Genomic DNA, 20,409 nt, shown 5'->3' on the forward strand with positions numbered 1-20,409 from the left:
TCAGGATTTAGCACTCGAAGGAGGACTGACTACTGTATTCAGCCATGTAAGCGCAGCGCGGTTGAAAAGCGTCACAGATGAGAGGGATGAGATTGGGAGTTGCAGAATGGTGGGAAGGGTTATCGTTGAAGAGACGAGCTTTTCTCTGCTCTCAGACAGGCATTGAGACGCGGTCGCCCATGGCCCCCGTCGTGCTAGGACTGACAGGTAGTTCAAGCTGGCAAGTGCCTGTGGGTAACCACTTACCTCAGCAATTTGATTATTTATTTTTGTCCAAAGATGCTCAGATGTTTCTATTTGATCCCTCACTCCAATCTCCTCAGCATTTGTGTCTGTCTGATATGTGAGTGTATTTGTAGATGCTTTGGTTCAACTTTTTTTTTTAAAAGAGCGAGAGATTAAAAAGCACTTATATTCGCTGCTGGTACAAGGACTGCTTTTGTCTTTAATCAAAGCTTTTGGTTTTCTTTCTCAGGGAATCGCCGGCAAAGCAGGCCCTAGAGGACAACGTGGTCCGACGGTAGGCAATTCATCTGTCTGCCAAGTCAGCTCCAGCCCTCCACACAAATGATTTATTGTGTTCAAATGAAAATACCTTCCCTTAGTGTGGCTGTGTATCGGCTTTATGTTGCTGTCTTTTGAAGGGGATATGCACTGGGTGGGGAGTTGTAGAGATTGGCAGGGAAGGCACTGATGACCTGCCGTTCATACAATTACTTCTGTTTTTGGTAGTTATTGGGGTTTTTTTAGGCATTCTAATAGTGAGCAAAATACTGAAAATGTCATTTTCCCCCTTATTGTTTGATATGCTATGTATTTAGGGTCCACGTGGTGGCCGTGGTGCTAGAGGACCAACGGGAAAGCCAGGTGCAAAGGTGAGAGCCGAGACCATTTTAGGGTTCATAATGGTGGGGCCGATGATAATGAATGTGTCGGCGTGCTTAAAATCACGTAGAGAAAGTACATGGAAGTGAACACCATGAACAAATGCAGAATGTTACTTTGACCTGCATTAGAAAAGAAAAGAATGTCAATGAACGGGTTCATTTGCTCACTTCCTGTTACAATTCTGAGCACCAACTTAGGTAGAAACATAATGTGCATGATCAAACAGGCTTGCTATGTAACCTCAGTGTCAATTTAATTTTTTTCACACTTCACACTTTGACAACGTCTCTCTTTGTCTTCTCTTTCTCCTCAGGGCACTTCAGGCAATGATGGACCCGGGGGTCCACCAGGAGAGAGGGTTAGTATGAGATATGTTTTTGATCAGTGCCTGAATTCTTGTGCAAAAAGTACACCAGGTGCTTCGTGCTTGAACTCAAAGTGAAATAATTAATGTTAGAAATAAAGCTAATTTGAAAGCTATTTGTCAAATAAAATAAATACAAAAGGTGTGTGTGCTCTACAGTAGCTGCTGATTACCAATTACAATTTACAAATAAATGTATGTTTATTTACCTGAAGAGACTCAATTGTGTGTACTTCACTCTGTATCAAGCTGAAACGATGACATAGTATTCGAAACATTATTTCCCTGTTGTCACGGTAATAAAGCTGGACTTGGCAACTGAGATCGAATTAAATATGAAGACCCATTTAAAGTTGTGTTGTGTGTGATCCATTCTTCTCTTTACTCACTCGATTCACTTCTTTTCATTTAAGGGACCTCAAGGACCACAGGGACCCGTCGGTTTCCCCGGACCTAAAGGACCCAACGTAAGTAGCTGCTGTCAAATTAGCTTTTCAAATATTAATACCCTCTTACGACCCGATGTCTTGATTTTTTTTGAACTGTCTACCTGTTCAACCCCAGGGTCCGCCAGGGAAAGATGGGCTGCCCGGTCATCCTGGACAGAGAGGAGAGACGGTGAGTGGGCAGTTTCTCCCATGAATGCTTTGTGCTGTGCCATTTGACCCTGACCATCATGCATCAGCGCCCACTCACGCCCAACTTGCTCTTTCACTCTCTCAGAAAGGTTGTACAAAAAAATATAGCAAGGAAGAAGATAACTGAGACGGCATACAAAGTGTGTTCTTTGGGTGAAAGGAAAGCGCACCAGTATTAGAAATTGTCAGCGAGAATTATTGCAACGCTTTACAAGAAGTGATCAGAATTTGTTTATTCGTGACCAAGAAAACGGTACATTTCTGCCACCGGTATGGAAACATTTGAACAACTTACACTGACACACAGCGCATACTCATTTTCTGTTTGGCTCAGACACTTGACATCTTGTGCAGCACAGAGTAGACAGTGCATACTTTCTAACCCTGCATGTGTACAGCTAACATTATCTCTGTTTTCCCCCTTCAGGGCTTCCAAGGAAAGACAGGACCTCCAGGACCTGGAGGGGTGGTTGGACCACAGGTAGATATACAGCACAGTACTCCGCTACAGTTCCACCTCCTCACTTATTAAATGTTTGGAAATATGTAGCTGTAACAACAGTTGAATCCTGAAAAAAAACCCTGTATACAGAGAATGTAAACCAGATGCATTGAGAAGGATTTTTGATGCCTTCAGTGAGATATATTTTCTTTAGAAAGTAATGAAGCGTGGGCCGAAAATACATTTCTTCCATCTCTTTAAGACTTCTATTTACCACAGATAAAAGTAGGCAAAGAAAGTCTGATTTGATTGTGAGATATCCTAAGCATCGTATGTGCTGTATCTCTGCTGTATCAATATCATATCTCATTTAGGACACAGGTTTTAAGACACATTTTTATAGCACATTGACCGTAACACGTCTCTCTGTTGTTCCTCACAGGGCCCAACTGGAGAGACAGGACCCAGCGGGGAGCGAGGACATCCAGGCTCTCCTGGTCCACCCGGTGAGCAAGGTCTACCTGGAGCTGCTGGAAAAGAGGGTGGAAAGGTAAATGAAAGATGTATTTTCATTGCTACAAAAGCAATTTTGTCATTTTCTTCTTTGTGATTCATTCACTCCAACTACCCATTGCATTTTAATGTAACAGCTTTATTCTAATATTGGTTATGGGAAAACAAACTACTTTAAGTTTGGGCCAAATGTGTGCACATTTTCTTGTAGTTCTTCAGGGATGTAGAGCAGTGTGTTTATTGAGACGCAATTTTGGTAATTGTTCTGTTTAACAACTCAGATCAGAATAGGAACTTGTTTTTTAAATGGCTTTTCTCTTTAACATTGTACGCCGTTCTAACAAAAGTGCACTCGTATTGTTAAAGATTGATGGCTTTAAACGATAAATAAATCCTTTGATGGCTGCTTGTTGAAACCTGGCACATCTTTTCTTCATCCTTCACGTCTTAAGCACTTGCTGTTGTTCCCACATAATAATGTATAATTTCAACTTTTATCAAACAGATCAATCACTTTAATTGTTTTTCGAAGCATTTCCTCTGCCGCTCTCGCAGATTCAGCTCTGCTCATTGTTCTCACCTAAAGCAACGTTGCTAAATAATTACCTAACAGTATATCACATGTCAGTAAAGCGGCTGCTGTTTTTTTCTCACTCTGTAGGGTGATCCAGGCTCTCAGGGTCCTGGTGGCAAGGCAGGACCTGCTGGCTTGAGGGGGTTCCAAGGGACTAGAGGTCTTCCAGGGGCCATGGTAACAAACAGACGCAGCCATTAACACACTCATGCAAACATACACATGTGAAGATAGAAGTGTGTCATCCCATTCGGAGCACACACCCGGGTTGAATCTAGCTCCAATTACCAGGCTAACTACCCGCTGTTAAACCCAATGTCAAGCTTGGCAGTAGACCTGATGGAAAGGTGCAGAACTGGCTCACATAGAAAGTAATAAGAGAGGACTGAGCCAGACATATTGACACATTTTATGCAAGGTTGAAGCTGGTTGTCGTTTGTTATGAATGCAGCTCATCAGTAAAATGTCTGTGATTTGCTGTTTGTCTGTGCATTTTAGAGGCAATTATTTCCACATTTAGAGCTGCACTAGTTGCAGATCCTTTTCTTTCAGGAATTCTTGTCTTGTGTTCGATCGTGAGTCAAAGCCCTCTGATTCCGATTCACACCCACGACTTTGTGAGCATATCGCATAAACCCTATAGCCTGCTGAGTAACCTCAAATTAATTCCCAAAAGAAGTGGGTCTGTGTTAAGGCTGACCATTAAGAGAGTACTCAACAACACAGCCTAGACTTATTACCACCGTTATGTTCGTGCCATGTGTGCAGAGGGATGGCTTTCTCTTCATAAAGGCAGCACACACACACACACAGAGTCTACACGAGCAAATGGAGCCTCCCACTCTCTCTTAAAGTCCAGACACACACAGACGTAAACATACATAAACATGTACACCTGTTGTATGAGCAAGAACCTAAAAAAGTGAATCCATTTCCATTTGCTGAGAGAATAGTGCAAGCACACACACAAGTTTATATCTGTCCAAAAGAGAAGAAAATAGATTAATGCACGCATGTGCACACACGTACACACTCTTCCTCACATCACTCACTGTTGAGGAAAGGCACAGTAGCAATATACGAGCCAATAAATAACTTTTTTTCGTGTGTGGCAAAGAAAGATCCTTCCAGTCTTCTAATGCACCATGCTGAAATGTGGAACCCGGGGGACTGCACCCCCCCCCCCCCCCCCCCCCCCCCCCCTCTGTCGGAGCCTGTAAATTAGTTATTATAATGAAAGTCTTTGCTGCCTCTGGTGAATTGTGTTTTCCATATGCAATCTCAGCCTCCTGGTGCCGGGTCCAGAGATAGATGGACTGTACTTGAACTTGTGGCCCACCGCAGGCTTCAGAACCTTGTCTTCCCTTTTTCATTTCCTTTGAAGCTCATTGAAGGACTCGTTTTGCATTGATAATATAAATATGCCAACAGAGCAGGATATATCATCATTTATTAGGTAATAGTTTTTTTTTTTTTTTTACTCTGCTGCAGTTGAACTGAAGTCTGTACATGTTATGAAATCTTGTTATGTCATTCATAAGGATTTCAGTGTCACTAAATGATTATTGTTCAATTTATTTTCTGAGTTCGGTGAATCACAACAAATCCAAAACGACTGAACTCCTGCAGAACACACCCAGCTGCTTAAAAGCTCAATTGGGCGAACTGACCCTTTAATGACCTGCTGCCTCAGTAAATTGAGATGCCTGGATCTAAGCCTTCCACACACACACACATGCACATACATACGTATGCGCATATCTCCACGCGTGTGCACAGATACACGCACACAGTAACATTTAAAGGCCCATTTGACAGCTGCCATCACTGCTCTATGAATGACATTGAGCTCAGCCTGCAGTGCGAACGAGATCTAACCCGCTCCTGTCCTCTGCTTTCAGGGTCCAGCTGGCTTAAAGGGAGGAGAAGGGCCTCAGGGTCCCCCCGGCCCCTTCGTAAGTAGCCCCGTCACTATGGTTACCCCGTCTTTCCTGCCACAGAGATTACGGTGAAAAGTGACTCGTGCTTTTGGAAAATGGAGTCGCACATGTTGTGCTCTGCTCTCCGGTCATTCAGCCGCACGCATTATGTAAACTGCAGTGTATCGGGTGGTAGAGGAGGGCATTGAAATCAATCGTTGAAATCTTGTCAATTAGTATTCAATGTGATATTAAATGTCAAATGTAATTTTTGAATTTGAAACATAAACAGATCAAAATCGGAGGGCTATAAATTAGTGTACTGACGTTTGATATGCTGATTGATTGATTGTGTTTTAGGAACAGCTCAGAGATATTCTTATAGGTATGAAATTAACGACATCATCTTGAAGAATGGCCTAATAATTGCTTAATTTAACAACTACAGTAGTTTCATACCAGTCACTTGATTGGTCTTGGATGTGTTCCTCTCACATTTAGTAGTTACGGAGAAAGTGTCTTGTTTTTTGATTTTCATACGACCACTTCTTCTAGAGAAACTTTCCACTCAGTTATAATTACACTCAATACACTTAGGGTGTTTTTCTCCGTGATTTATGGGCACTTCATCACTGATGTACCCTTCACACCTATCACAGTAAGCAACATCCTCTTAGATGCTGTAGCTGCAGTCATAAACTCTGCTGTTGCTGTTGCATAGTGAAGGGCTGTGAAAGGGAGCAGGAGTCGCACTGCAACCCATAAATAAGTTGGGCACTCGTTCTCCTGCATTTCGTGATATATGTGACGAGAAGCCTTGTGAGCTCCGGTGGGTGAATCTGAACAGAAAGCTGACTGACAGGCAGCTTTGAACTGTCTGACATTTTGTTCAAGCGTTAAACCCAGGCTCCCGATAATTGCCCCTGCTCACCAGCGACAGAGCACCACCAGATTAGATGACGGCGGATATGCAGAGCACGGATGAAAAGATGACGAAAGGGAAGAAGAGGAGCGTTCTCTGAATGAGTGAAACCATTTCCACTGCGAAATTAGATAGTTCTCTTAAATTGCCTTGAAAGTGAGCCATTGGATGGAAACATGTGATAGGCTGTTTTGACAGTGTTTGACAAACAAAAAACTCCTTGAAAAGGAGGCGGTTATGCAATGCCCACACACATAAGAGATCTGATGTTTCACTCCATCGATTTCCTGCCAGAGATTGAGCTGCTGCTGTGCTGTGGGAAAGTCTGTGTGTGCTGCGTGTTGCTATTTCATAGTCTTTACAGAGGGGTGTGTGTGTGTGTGTGTGTGTTTGAATGAGAAACACCAAGAAACTGCACAGAAAAAAAGAAACAAAAGCCTGAATACAACAAGTTCAGTCACAAACACAAAGTTTTTCTGTTGCAGTTTTGCCAGAGAATCACATGTGTGGGAGAGATACATGGGTGAAATGAGCGGGAGAGAAGCAGAAAGAAAGAAGGCAAAGTTATATGAGTCAAAGAAAGTTGTGTGAGCGACTGTATGCGTGTCCTGGCGGGCAGGTTGGCAGGCTGGGGGTGACAGTTGGGTGCTGTGTGTGTGTGTGTGTGTCACCGGCAATGTCTGTCATGAAATGGGCCAGGCACATGAGTGCCAGGTGGCAGCTCCCATCAACAGCTGAATCACTGTGTGCGCGTGTGCGTGTGTGTGTGTGTGTGTGCGTGTGTGTGTGTGTGCGCGTGTGTGCGTGTGTGCGTGCGTGTGTGCGCGTGTGTGCGTGCGTGCGTGAGCGCATCGGGGTGAGTCTTTGGCTTGAACACATGCACGTTTTATTTGAAAGCAGCCTGAGACCTAAGAAGGAGAATGCCGCAATAAACTGCTGCTCAAAGATGAAGTCACCGTTCATGTGATTTTGGTCACCTGGACAGTGATGAGCAGCCACCTGAGCACAGTGAAAAGTGGGGTAATAATAATACACGCTGATGTGGGAAAGAATTGAAAGACCTTCCACAAGGCCTTGGCAGAGGAGAGCAGCAGAATCCTGTTCGTTCGATAAGATTCCGTTCATCAGCACAGCTCTCGTCCTTGTGATGCTTTGAGGCATACAGTAGAGTCTAGATACTTTTATTAAAGTTCTCTTTGTGTCGATTGTTTTTCTTCAGTGATAGGTTACATTATTATTGCTTCTCAAAAGTAATGAAATAGAAAGGTTGTATTGTATATATTCTAATTTGTGCCTGTTGCAAAAGCGGCATTCAACTTTAGCGTCCTTGTGTAAAGGGCAGCCTTTTTGATTGAGTAACCTCAGACACGTCACATTATAATGGCCATAGTCTGTTGAAAAGGTAGTCTTAGAAAATGTCTGTAATTAGTGCAGCCTTCCTATGAAGTCAGAGTTTTCATGCTTTTCACATTTTTTTGTGACATTCAGCTTTCCTGCTAGAAATTGGCTTCTCCAGTTAGCTGCCACATGATGCAGCAGTGACTGATGGGTCTGTGTTCTTCGGTGACAGGGTTCTCCTGGAGAGAGAGGCGCTGCTGGCCCCGGAGGTCCCATTGGTCTGACAGGACGCAATGGCCCCCAAGGACCACCTGGCCCTGCTGGAGAAAAAGGAGGCCCTGTGAGTACTTCTATCTGACTCTCACTCAGTCAAGCGTTCTCACTTTTGCTTTTACACTGCAAAGTTTGAGGAACATTTTTGATTTGACTGATGATAATGTGACACTTCTCAATGGTTGTAATGTGTTTAGGGAGAGAAAGGTCCCATGGGTCCTGCTGGCCGTGATGGCATTCAAGGTCCTGTTGGTCTTCCTGGTCCTGCCGGTCCTCAGGGTCCCCCTGGAGAGGACGGTGACAAGGTGGAGTAAAGATGTTCTACTGTCGTGATCCTTGATTTCAACATTTCACCATCTGTAACCAGCAGCTCCTTCACAATGAGATCAGAACAATGTAGTTCAATGAAAAAGAGAAAAATACAATGATAACATCAAAGAATACAACGCATGTCTACTGACAGTATCTTCAAAATGTGTCTAAATTGTGAAGATGTTATGTAAATGCTGTTTTTGGTACTTTTGTACTTCTGTCTATTGTTGCAATGACACCACGTGGCTATTTCACAAAGGCTGCTGCGCAGTTGCAGATCATTGCATTCAGTAAACACAATAAGCACACTCTGGATGCATTAAAAGCATTTGTGAACACAATCCGACAAGCATGTACTGAAAAAGGTCAATAGTTTACATGCATACCCAGTTTACCTTCAGACCAGCAAATCCCACATCCACACTGAACACACAGGTCTCTGTCCTTGCATTTGTAACCACCGACCCCAGTCACGTCTGCCATCACACCATTTTGTCAATCATAGTGGCAATGGGTTTAGACAGGGAGCCAATCAATGAATTGCAAACACTCAGCAAAGGTCTTTGTGGGCCAATCACATTAGAATCTCTTGAGAAATATTTACTACCCACTCTTGGTAGAGGTGCCACTTTAAGATATTGGACTTTAACTAAACATGGGAGGCGAAAGCCTTCTAAGATGGACGAGAGAGATGTGAGCTCTGCTGTTTGTGTTGCTCCTCAGGGAGAAGTTGGCGGACCCGGACAGAAGGGAAGCAAAGGAGACAACGGGGAACTTGTGAGTCTTTATTTTCTATCTCTGTTACTTTTCCTTAATTTCTTCTTCTTTTTTTTGAAGGCAATTTTTGAATGATAAATCATGCTAATTGAACAAAGAACACAAATTTGATTTGCTGAATTATCACATGAGCTGAATAAATCAAAGAACACAGTGAACACAGTTTACAACGACCTCATCTGAGGTTAACTTGCCGTTAACAATCTGCAGCATGTACAATATGATCTGAGTTGCTGCTGTGTTTCCTTCATGTGTATTGCTTCCCGTATAATGTGTGAGTGCAAACAAGTAGTAGGGGATCCCAGTAACCAATAAACAACTTTCCATTGCTCTTTATGTTTTTAGGGTCCGCCAGGCTCAAGCGGTCTTCAGGGTGTGGTCGGAGCTCCTGGTCCAGCTGTGAGTATGGCTTCCTCCCAACGTCAACCTTTCCCCCGCGAAATATTATGACACTGACTTTTATTAATGGAGGTCATAATCAAGAAGAAAAGAGAGCAACAAATGACCACCTGTTGACCCACGCACACCAATATTTACTCAAAAAATCCAAGGACCATTTGTGTCAATTATTCACTCTGTGTCACCTAGAAGTCATGCAGAAAAAGTTTTCTCTTCCATGCCTCGACAAAGAATCAAAACACGGATTAGAGTCTTGATGAATTGAAGGAAATGGGAGCCATGTTTTAGAACAGCTAAACAATGTAAAAAGAATCAGTTTAAAAACTCTCACACAACTCATAGAAACGCATACACCGCAAAAACATATTTAAAACATGCGCCTGTGTGAGACTTTGCAATGCATCTTTTCTCTGTATTACCTCACGTGGTACCCCGTTTTAGCGGAGCATGCTGCCTTGTATGCTGCAGAACATCCCCTACTCATCTATCTCATTAACACAGCAGGACAAAGTCCTGTTTCTACAATAGCTGATGGCCTGAGGGCAACCGAGAGCTCATTGCTCTGAATTATCAGGCCTTAACAACCATTCTAGCAAAAATTCAGCATCTGCGGGGCTCTGTGGGGGGCCAGAATAGACCGGGTGAGACGGATCGCCGCGAGCAGGTAGTGCACCCAGGCTGAATAACAAATTATTTCACAGTTGTTTATCGTGGTGAGTCAGTCTGCTCGTGTATTCATCCCTTCATAACTGAGACCTGACTCGTGCTGTGTAATTTCACCATTATCTGCCCTCTTTATATTATTGCAAGTCCTGATGCTGTTATAAATTTTGACGACACCATCTACCTCACCTCTCAATCCTGGAAACATGTTGGTGTTTGCAGGGGAAATGAATGATCCAGTTTTGTTTTTAGCTTAGACTGAACAAGGTGTACAACGGCTCATTCACCGGTATTCTCTTTAAGGCGAGCAGTTGGAATCAAACATTATTGATCGTCATCAGGATGTGGTAAACATCCGTTTCTATCAATCAATTGTGTTTTTGTGTTCCACAGTGTCTAATAAAAAGACATAAATGTATAAGAAAATGTTTTGAAATGTCACTTGGCAGTGGAAAAACACAATTTTGTGATGAAAACTTTAATAACACAACAAAAGAAATAGCCACTTAGATTTTTTTCCAGGGGCAGTCTAAACATAAAATATGTCTGATGCACTTCAGGTGAGTCATACATTACACTTGCCTCAGCATGTGTGTGAAGCCTGCTGGCCTAAGTATCTCTTATAGCCACAGGTATCTCATTCAATTACAGCTACACTTCAAATTTCAGATAGACCCGAATAAAAATGACTGCGGAGTCCAGAAATGATTGTGCATTGAATTATGATGATTAAAGCCCCTAAGAAAGCATTTTCCCAATTAGAACTTCAGTATGTGTGCTGAATGCACATACTTTTGTGGTTCCTACTCCGTTGCAGCTTTAATTCAGAAAACAGTTTTTAAATATACAATTTGTCAGTCCTGGAGAATATACTTCTCATTCGAAGTTGTAGAAGCAAGATACGCAAACCAAGCTTCACATTTTGGTCATGAAAACGACTTGCGGCTTTCTTCCATGTTGTTTCGGCAGTTCCATCCAATTCCATCAATCAAAGAGCGCCACTGTTTTAACTGAAATAGTGGTGGAAGTTGCTACAATGAATGACAAACTTCGAATGACAAATTTCTGATTCTGATCTCCCCGAGGAGCTGTCGGGGGCAGTCAGATTTTTGACTTTTTTTTCGGTTGAAGCCTCTCTCAACTTTAGTCTACCTTGTCTCTGACTCTTCAGTTCAAAGCTGTGCCCGCGATACCTGTAATCACCGAACATTTCCGTCTCAACCGCTCTGCATTCAGTAGCAGTGCCTGAGGCTGCCTACACGTCCCAGAGCTCAGCAAGAGCTCCACAAGCACTTTAAAGTGCTGACATGCGTTTGAACTGAAAACTCCCAGTTTGTCAGCACTTCGCTCCTTCCCTGTAGTCCCCCCTTACTATCCTCTGAAGCCATATGCACCTCTGACTTCACAGAGGAAGTCAGCATCTTTCACATACACTGTTTACCATAACCCTGTGGCTATCGTTTACTGTATCATGCATTCTCTGATGAAGAGGTTTGGTAATCTGACTGATGGTTCCTCAGGTAGCCCAGCACCATAGTGGATCCATGGCTAGAACTGTTGCCTCACCCTTGTCCTTATTGTTTTGAGTTTGCATTGTCGTCCGAATGCTCAAACATAGCTTTCCATGCTCAAAACATGTGCACGTTGACTCCAATTTTAAATGACCTGTGAGTGCACTGGCCTGTCCAGGGTGCATGCTGAGAAAAGCTCCACCGCCCCATGACCCTTAGCAAGAATATGTGGGTCTGGAGGATTGATGGATGGGTAAAATTGCAAAAAGTAACCTTCAGAAAGAGGCATTCCGGTAAACTGTCTGTCCTAATCTGTGTTTAAATACGACCCACCCTCTCCCACGTGAGCTTGGATATGCTCCATAACCTTGAAAAGGATTAAGAGGGCAAATCAAATTCCACATAGATGCCAGTATTTGTGGACTTGCATTTGCCAAAGCTTTGGCTAACGGTAGATGAGAATAAAGATGTTTAGATTTAACGAGCTCTGACCTCCTACAGGGCAGTGATGGTGAGTCTGGACCAAGAGGACAGCAGGGTATGTTTGGACAGAAAGGAGACGAGGGAGCCAGAGGATTCCCCGGTCTACCAGGACCCATCGGACTCCAGGTAAGCCTACATACACACACACACACACACACACACACACACACACACACACATAGCTTTCCCTCTTTCAGAGCTAAGCGGAGTAGAACGAGTCCCTCCAAACCCCTTAAACCGACAACATTTCACCTCTCCTTACATCATTTACATCAAAATAGAGCATCATTTATTAATGCAGCCGTGGCTCCTAATAACACTTTGCATTGCTCCTGGGCAAACAATGCTTCCCCCCCCCCCCCTCCAGGATAGCATAGGCAGTGCTCAAAATCCATCACCACCGCTAACATTTGGCATTTGGCATTTTGCCGCTCCATGAATGGTGGAGTGGAGACTGCCTGCCGTTGGTTTTCCACTCAGACTCCATCACATTGTCATGCAGTAAGCCACTTCCTTGCAGTGCTCCCAGCCAGGACAAATATGAGACCATCCTGTGGTTGCCTGTATTCAATCAGATATTTGAATCAATGTATAGTATGGATTCATTTATCTTTTGAAAATATGTCTCATAATAGATAGATTGCAATACTCATACAGTATTCATTTCCTAGAGGGTTTAGAGAAAAGAGGCAGTTGGGATGCTTTGAATACTAGGATGGACTCATCTGCTTTGTCAGGTATCAAAGAGTGACATTTTAGGGCTTTTACCAATAAATAAGCCACCGTTTATCCACTTCAACAAACATTGATCGGTGGTGATTTATCATATTTTTCATGGTAGACGTTCATTGATTTGTAGAAAGTGTTTTTCCTGGAATAGAGTATGAGCAGCCATTTTTGGTATTGAAATGATACTACCGGTATGTACATTTTGAGAGAGCGGTATCACATTCTTACTCTTGCAAATTGCAAAAACTAAAAACAATAACAAATAACAATGCACCCTTCCTTGATTCAATACACTCTGGGTTATTGCAGATAAAAACCCAACTTAGTGTGTTGTACAACGGGTATCTATGGGGGCTAATGTTAACTGATATCAGCAAACTCCATGTAGATATTACTGTGTAACGGATACTGCTGAGTCATTTCACTGACTATACCAGACTTTTGCTCTTGTTTCAAGATAATAGTGAATAAATGCGAGTGAGAACGTAGTGCAACTGTCTCTTGTGCCTACACTTTTTGCCATTAAGCAAAAGATAAACATACTGCCATACTATTGCCAAAAATACCAGGATGTCCTACTGCATCCGGGCACATTTTGCAGTATGCAAGCCAGCATGCTTTTCTGGCTATTCAGACCGACACAGATCAAAGTTCAATGTACAATGTCATAATGAAGTAGTATGTCCCAATTGTATGCAAAAGTACTTTTTAAGGACAGCTGCAGTATGTACTGCTGCACAAAGTTAAAAGAAAAAGTATGTGATTTGGAGAACAGTGATCGTCTCACTTTGGGAAATGAACTACATAGTACGTTCTGTGTTAGCTTTTAAATTCTCCCATAAAGGTGTAATTCTGAGATGAAGACAAAGCTTAATGTGACTCCTGCTCCACATCACTTTGCTCTGTTCAGCTTCCTTCTCCTCAAAACTGCAACAGAGGAAGAGAAGAGCAACAGGGCAGTGCATTGGCTCATTTAAGCCAATGAGCTGAAGTTGAAGGAACTTGCATTGGTGGCAATGAATAAAGAAATGGCACATTTTAGAATAATTAGAAGTCAATTACCCAAGGACTTGTGGAGAATGAAATGAGAGAGAAGCCCTGCTGGTCAATAGGGCCAGATAGTGTTGTTATTAAGTGCAATTGGCTTCTAATTGGGCATAATGCACTCCATCTCCACTCTTTTAATTATGTTTGGCTAAGCTGCCCTTCAATAGATGGCAGCAACCACTGCGAGCTCAGCTCTTCAATTCAATTATCTGTAGCATTAATGATTTTTGACGATGGGGAACGAATGGCTTTGCTTTGAAAGGCTTCCATCATTTAGGGCAGTGTTTGCCGTGGAATGATGGAGTCCTCGCTGAGTGGATGAATTCTTCAGATCAAGAGGTTAAGATGTGGATGAAGATGTGACTTAATGTCAGATTTGTCCCTATAGTTCATGGCTAGGAAATGCCAAATCATAAGGAAACATTTGTTTATAATTTGCTCTGATATACGAGCAAATAAGAGTCGTTGTGTGTGGATTTGTGTGTGTTTTTGTCTGTTTGTGTGTTTAAATATTACTCACAACACAGCTCTTCTCTCTGGCCTGCTAATCCATTAGTACATGTATTTTTGCAAAAGAGCGTAGCAAGTTGAGCATTGATCAAGAGCTCATCACATCCAAACATGACGCATGAAATAGTTTGCTGCTTTATCACTGTGACTAAAGTCCCAGTCAGAATCTGAAATAGATTCGCCTTCTCGGCCATTCCAGAGGTACACTAAATCAAACGAAATGGGCTGAAACTACACATACGTGATCTCGATGATCGATATCCGTGTCATTTCAGTTTCACAGTAACTTATCATAACTGCCGCTTGCTCCGTCATCGGAGCTTATATAATAACTGCAATCATGCAGATAAACAATAAGCTACAATAGCAAATGAGAGCTCCTTCCAAAGCTGTATTCAAACTGTTCTTGTCAAACGTGATTGAATCCCAAAACTGGATAATGCATACCACCTGCACCGTCCTCTTTGGTTCCACTTTCCAGCGGACATAGATGGATGGAGCTCCCCCACCCTGCAATTTACACAGGCTGATTATACCCAAGCTTCCCATACCCTTTAATTACAATAGGTGTCCTTTTTGACTAATTGCCTGTTTACACTCGGAGGTTCTTCTGCTTGTATTAAAGCATTTTCCATCACACTGCACCCTAAAGCTCACTGTTCAATACACATCATCTGTGCATCTTAATGAGCAGCAACAAATGTTTTTCTGCCGCCTCTCTTGACCCTTTTCTTTGTTCTGAAGAGTGTTTGTCTTCTTTGCAGGGATTGCCCGGCCCTCCTGGTGAGAAGGGAGAGAATGGAGACGTTGGAGCAATGGTGAGTGCAGCTCTGTCAGTGACTTTTCTCTCTGTTGATTTACTGACAAACATTTCTACTGGTGAACACTTTGCATGCTTTGTTTCCATGCAGTATGTTGCTGTTGTCTACCAGTTTTGTAGATTTGGTTTGGGGGATGCATGTGTCCCAAATCTTTAGTTGTATTCTGTTCTGCTTTCTCAATTCCCTGTAAACTTAGTCGATATATTTCGTTTTTGTATGTTTGTAAATTTCTTGCACACGAGTCATTTTTGAATAAAGTCTAATTCTGATTCAGGTTCTGAAAAAAACACTCATACTGTAGCACCAAGTGATTCTTTTGGATTGATTTTTTTTTAAATGTTTTGTAATGTTGAGCACATGTTAGGCTTGCCTTATGCATTATAAAGAAAACAATTATTGTCAACACTACTATAGTGCACATAACTTCGATCTTTGCTGACAGGGTCCACATGGTCCTCCTGGCCCCAGAGGCCCTCAGGGTTCAAGCGGAGCCAATGTAAGTTTGTTTTTCATTTAATTGTTTTCTTTTTAAAGGCATCAGTTATACTTATAATAATAAAAACCAAGTTTGTTAAAAAAAAAGCACACACTTCTGTTGTGTGAATCTTGCTTTCTTTGGATAATCGCCAAGTGTCCTCATTATGATTCATCCACAGGGTGCTCAAGGTCGTTCTGGTGGTATTGGTGCAATGGGAGGTGTTGGTGAGAAGGTAAGAGCAGCTGATTGTGGAAGTGCTTGTTCAAGTACATTCCTTTTATTTCCTTTGTTTTGTCTTGTTTTCTCTTTGTGCTCCTGAAGGAAGCAGCCATTTCACTGCCATGCACAGTTTGTGTGTTTGACATTAAAGTAGAAGATACAAACAAAACGTTGGCCACCTGATAACACTGTCCGGTGTGATAATCCACATTTTCACTGTCATGTCATAGGGAGAAACCGGTGAAGCTGGCAACCCAGGACCACATGGAGAGTCTGGTATCGGAGTAAGTACAGTGTCACGCTAAAACACTCACGATATCAGATATGAAGTCAGAATACGCTCCGAGTTATTTTGTGTGACGAAAGCGTCACAACAGCTTGGGAGTTTTCCAGAATAACGGTCTGGTGTTTCATGTCACCATAATTAGTGCTAGATGACAGGAAGCCCACTTTCTCACAATGAATTTAACATTCATTTGGAAGGGCATCTCCCGCATAATAAGCACAACATCAATTTCATAACGCAGCGCACTGGTTTTGCCTGCAAAAGAGCCTCAGCTTTTGACTTTCCAGTTGTATAAGTCACGGTGAGGTATTCAGAGCCAAGCACTGATTGTGTAGACCAGAGAGGCCTCACCTTAGTTATAGGTACGCGCCAATCCCAATCCCTGAGTCTTAGTCCATCAGCCGGTATTGATGTATCCGCCTGCTGCCGCGCATTTGTTTTACGGTGACAGATCGAGCAAGTGGTGCATTTCACATCGAGGTCAATTTCAAAGCTGCCATGCTGGCATCGACTGGAGAAGCTCTCTGCTCTAATGGGCCAACTAACGATTGTGGGTTTGTAATTATGCTCCAATTGCGGCTCTTAGTCAGAGCCAAGACTTTAAAGACACTGTTGCTGCTATTACTAAAGCAAAACAAAAGATGATATGGCTACTTAGTGTTGTCTGTTTGTGGACTATTTGGTTTCTTTTTATTCAGCTCCAAGAACAAGACTTTTTGTTTTTTTGTTTTAATGCCAGATGGAGAGACTGATTTGACGACACACGTGTCTCGTGCCTTATGCTATTGTGTGTGAATGGCCCTCATGTGTTCTTCATGGTGACAAGCTTGTGATGCATTTTCCCTCAGGGACCCAGAGGAGAATCTGGTGAGAAGGGAGAAACTGGCCCACCTGGAGCTGCTGGACCCGCCGGTGCCCGCGGACCCTCTGGAGATGACGGTCCCAAGGGTAACCCTGTATGTCTCGCACACACGGCCGTGACTGATGCATTATTAAAGCTGTCAGCTGCAGAATACAGTGTCGTATTAGTCAGTCGAGCTGTCCGCTGTCGGACAAGTTCTCGAGGCAATGTCAGATATCAAGTCTTCTCTGTGTCTCGATCTGTCTGCAGGGTCCTGTCGGCTTCCCAGGAGACCCTGGTCCCCCTGGAGAGCCTGGTGCTGCTGTAAGTGCTACATCCCTCAGTCAATCTTATATTTATTATTATGATGTATATTTAGCGAGTAGCAATACATGCCTTTATTACCCATAAGTTCTTGTTTTTCTCTTTTTAATGTGACATTCTTGATTTTTCCCATTTTGTGAAGGAGGTTTTTGTTGTTGTTTGTATGTGAATGTATTGAATGTGCCGTCAATGTAGACCCAGCTGTGATGTGAAATGGCATTCAGTACATACAGTGAGTACAGTACAAGAGCTGACTGGTGTTGTCATTTGTGCATTTTGCTTCAGGGTCTTGACGGTTTATCGGGTGACAAAGGGGACGATGGAGATGCTGGGCAACCTGTAAGTCTGACCTGAGCTCAAGTTGTGAAAACTTGCCAACTAAAATGAAAAGTATCCGGCCTGTCACCTTCAAACACGAACATGAATTTCGCATACACACAATCATGTGCAAGAACACAGCAAGATAACTTTTTTTTAATTTGTGAAGTAACCTGAGAATGTAGAGGAGCTTTAGTTGGCAGCATTTTGAGGATCTAGTCATTTCATTTTGGGTTTTCTTAAACATAAAAAATCTGAGAATTTGTACATTTATGGAAATAAAACTAGCAGCGCCATTTTGATATCATGTTGCAGTTTATTGTACATTTCAATTTCAGTTGTGTTGGAATTCACTTGGTCATGCTAATAGTGAAGCATATGTAGCAACAATATGGTGAAACGTGTGAAAAAGACCAAAAAAAACCGATATGTTCAATTCTGTAACGATCCGTTTTTGCAAGATTGTAGATATTTCACAATAAAACAAAAACTCTTCAATCTTTGTGAAGTGTATTTAAATGTTCTATCTACTCTACGTTAGGGCCCTGCAGGTCCGTCCGGTGAGGCTGGAGTACCAGGACCTCCAGGCAAAAGGGTGAGTACATTTCCAAAAATGATGCATGAGACGAAACTTCTGCTACACTCTTGAGATGTTCTCTATTTTTAGATTCGCAATGCTCTTACAGGCTTGCAAGCTATTTTGACCCACTACTGTATGTTTGGATTTTAAGTTTTAGTCTGACAGGAAATGGTGCCCTTCAGTTCAGCTTGTGAGAATGTCTGGAATAGCCAGTAATTGCAGACAACGATCATACTGTAAGAGAGTATTGATGTATCGGGAGTTTGACTTGCAGTGATGTGAATGCAAAGCAGTCAGACGTCTGCTGTTGCTAACGTCAGGAAATGAACTTGCCACTTTAGTTCCTGGCACTCAATGCCCTTTCTGTCACATCAGACTTGGGCTGACATTATTTCATTTCTCCAGCATGGCGTTTTTTACAATGCAATCCATTTACTCGAATAATGTTTTGCAATTAACAATAACACGTGCCATTAATGTAGGGTATGAAAGGCTGGCACAATATGGCATGAGAGAATAGAAACGTTGATGTTTAAAGTACATTCATTTAGTTTGTTGTACTTTAGCAGAGATGATGCTCAGTGAACGTGTCATCCAGCTGCCATGTCATTGGACAGTACACGGTACAAATACAACACAGGTCCTGCGCATCTTGCTCATTTTTTTCAGCTTGGATCACAAATAAACATTGACAGAAAATAACTAAGTATATTTTGTCAAGCACTGTGCATATTTAAGGTTCTTTACTTGGTATTTTCATTTTTATTTCATTAAATGTTATGTTTCTTTCTACGACACGACATTTCAGAAGGGAATATACATTTATTTGACAGCTTTAGTAAATTGTTACTTGTTTGGATTAAGATTTTACATTAAAAACACCCTATAAGCTTGTATAACACACTACTCTGTTTGCCAAAAATGAAACCAGGGACTCACAACGTTATTGGTCTGTGGCCTCTTCAAAAAAACAAAACAATTTCAACAATTGTTAGCTGTCACATCACAGAAATATTTCCCTCCTAAACCATGATGGTTTCGCTGAAATAACAGTTTGAGGTCCAAAGTGGTACAATTATTCAATATTTCACAAAAAGCAAAGATTAAAGATAAGTCTAAAAAATGTCTTGGGAATTATTTTTCCCTCTGTAATCATTGCACAACCACTGTCAACAACCACTGGACTAAACTGAATATTGTACATATCATAGATAAAACTAGCTCCATTTCGCACGGGTGCACACACACACACACACACACACACACACATGCACTTTCACTAATGCACATACACAGTTGCCAGGGCTCGTAACCCACATTGAAGACCAGTGGCTTGTGTTTGGTCGATCTGATTGTGGTTTCTAATGGCGAATGACAGTCCACTTACAAGGTTTTGACCACAGGCTGTTTGGTGCAAATACTGATGTGCTTCTAGCCCAGTATGTTTGGAATGTAGGGCAATGTGCTCGCACTGATGTTGCCTGGTCCTGCATAACCCTCTCTCTTTGAAAAGATTCAAGGTCAGGGTACGCATCAGCCGAACAATTAGTATGCACACGAAAAAAACGCTCGTCAGCGAATGTTGGAAAATGTCCCCTTTAGAGAATAATTATGTTTGTTTTTTTTTATTCAATGATATAGTTGGATATTTGTTTTTAATGTACAAACTATAAATGCAAACTAATCTTGTATTGTTGTTTCCTCAGGGTCCTGTTGGATCAGCAGGTCAGGAGGGCAGACAAGGAGAAAAGGGATCAAAGGTAAGTTGTCAACAGTCTGGACTTTTACAAATTATTCAACATGGGTGTTCAAGAGAACTACTCGCCACCAGAAGTCATAAGTGCATCTCCTTTTTTTAAACAAGCATCTAAGAGCATAAACCAGAGCAAAAGTACAGTGCAGAAACAAACTGATACAATGTACTTGAGGTTAAACAAGCATATCGAATGCATTCTCTTCCTCATAAAACATTTGCAAATGAAGTGTTTTGATTTCAGCATTCTTTACATCCAGGTCAACCAGCTTGCAGTGTATTGTGTGCATGTGTGTCCTTGTAGACGAGATCAACAAAACGGGTCCATTCATTAAAAAAAGATGTTGCATCCATCGTGCTACTAGAGGTCTACAACTCCACAGGGAACCTTTATGTTGCCTTTCTTTCCTCCCGTGAAATGCCTGAACAGATAGATGTCCAACAGACAAGTATAAGGGGAACAGTGACATCGATTTAAAACCGCTCC

At 42.2% G+C, this 20,409-nt stretch overlaps 1 protein-coding gene across 2 annotated transcripts in view; it reads left to right on the forward strand.

Annotated features, from left to right (window-relative positions):
• col11a1b (collagen, type XI, alpha 1b) overlaps positions 1–20,409 on the forward strand; it is a 70,778-nt gene that overhangs the window by 42,034 nt on the left and 8,335 nt on the right. For both annotated transcript variants that reach the window (XM_079285013.1, XM_079285012.1), the window contains exons 33-55: positions 476–520; positions 822–875; positions 1,202–1,246; positions 1,666–1,719; positions 1,817–1,870; positions 2,318–2,371; positions 2,775–2,882; positions 3,507–3,596; positions 5,321–5,374; positions 7,831–7,938; positions 8,069–8,176; positions 8,907–8,960; positions 9,306–9,359; positions 12,035–12,142; positions 15,067–15,120; positions 15,566–15,619; positions 15,780–15,833; positions 16,051–16,104; positions 16,955–17,062; positions 17,218–17,271; positions 17,557–17,610; positions 18,131–18,184; positions 19,876–19,929. In XM_079285013.1, coding sequence (XP_079141139.1) covers positions 476–520; positions 822–875; positions 1,202–1,246; positions 1,666–1,719; positions 1,817–1,870; positions 2,318–2,371; positions 2,775–2,882; positions 3,507–3,596; positions 5,321–5,374; positions 7,831–7,938; positions 8,069–8,176; positions 8,907–8,960; positions 9,306–9,359; positions 12,035–12,142; positions 15,067–15,120; positions 15,566–15,619; positions 15,780–15,833; positions 16,051–16,104; positions 16,955–17,062; positions 17,218–17,271; positions 17,557–17,610; positions 18,131–18,184; positions 19,876–19,929 — 1,530 coding nt within the window. The remainder of the gene's footprint in view (positions 1–475; positions 521–821; positions 876–1,201; positions 1,247–1,665; positions 1,720–1,816; positions 1,871–2,317; positions 2,372–2,774; positions 2,883–3,506; positions 3,597–5,320; positions 5,375–7,830; positions 7,939–8,068; positions 8,177–8,906; positions 8,961–9,305; positions 9,360–12,034; positions 12,143–15,066; positions 15,121–15,565; positions 15,620–15,779; positions 15,834–16,050; positions 16,105–16,954; positions 17,063–17,217; positions 17,272–17,556; positions 17,611–18,130; positions 18,185–19,875; positions 19,930–20,409) is intronic.

The sequence above is a fragment of the Melanostigma gelatinosum genome (genome assembly GCF_949748355.1).
Source record: "Melanostigma gelatinosum genome assembly, chromosome: 15".
Lineage (NCBI taxonomy): Eukaryota > Metazoa > Chordata > Actinopteri > Perciformes > Zoarcidae > Melanostigma > Melanostigma gelatinosum.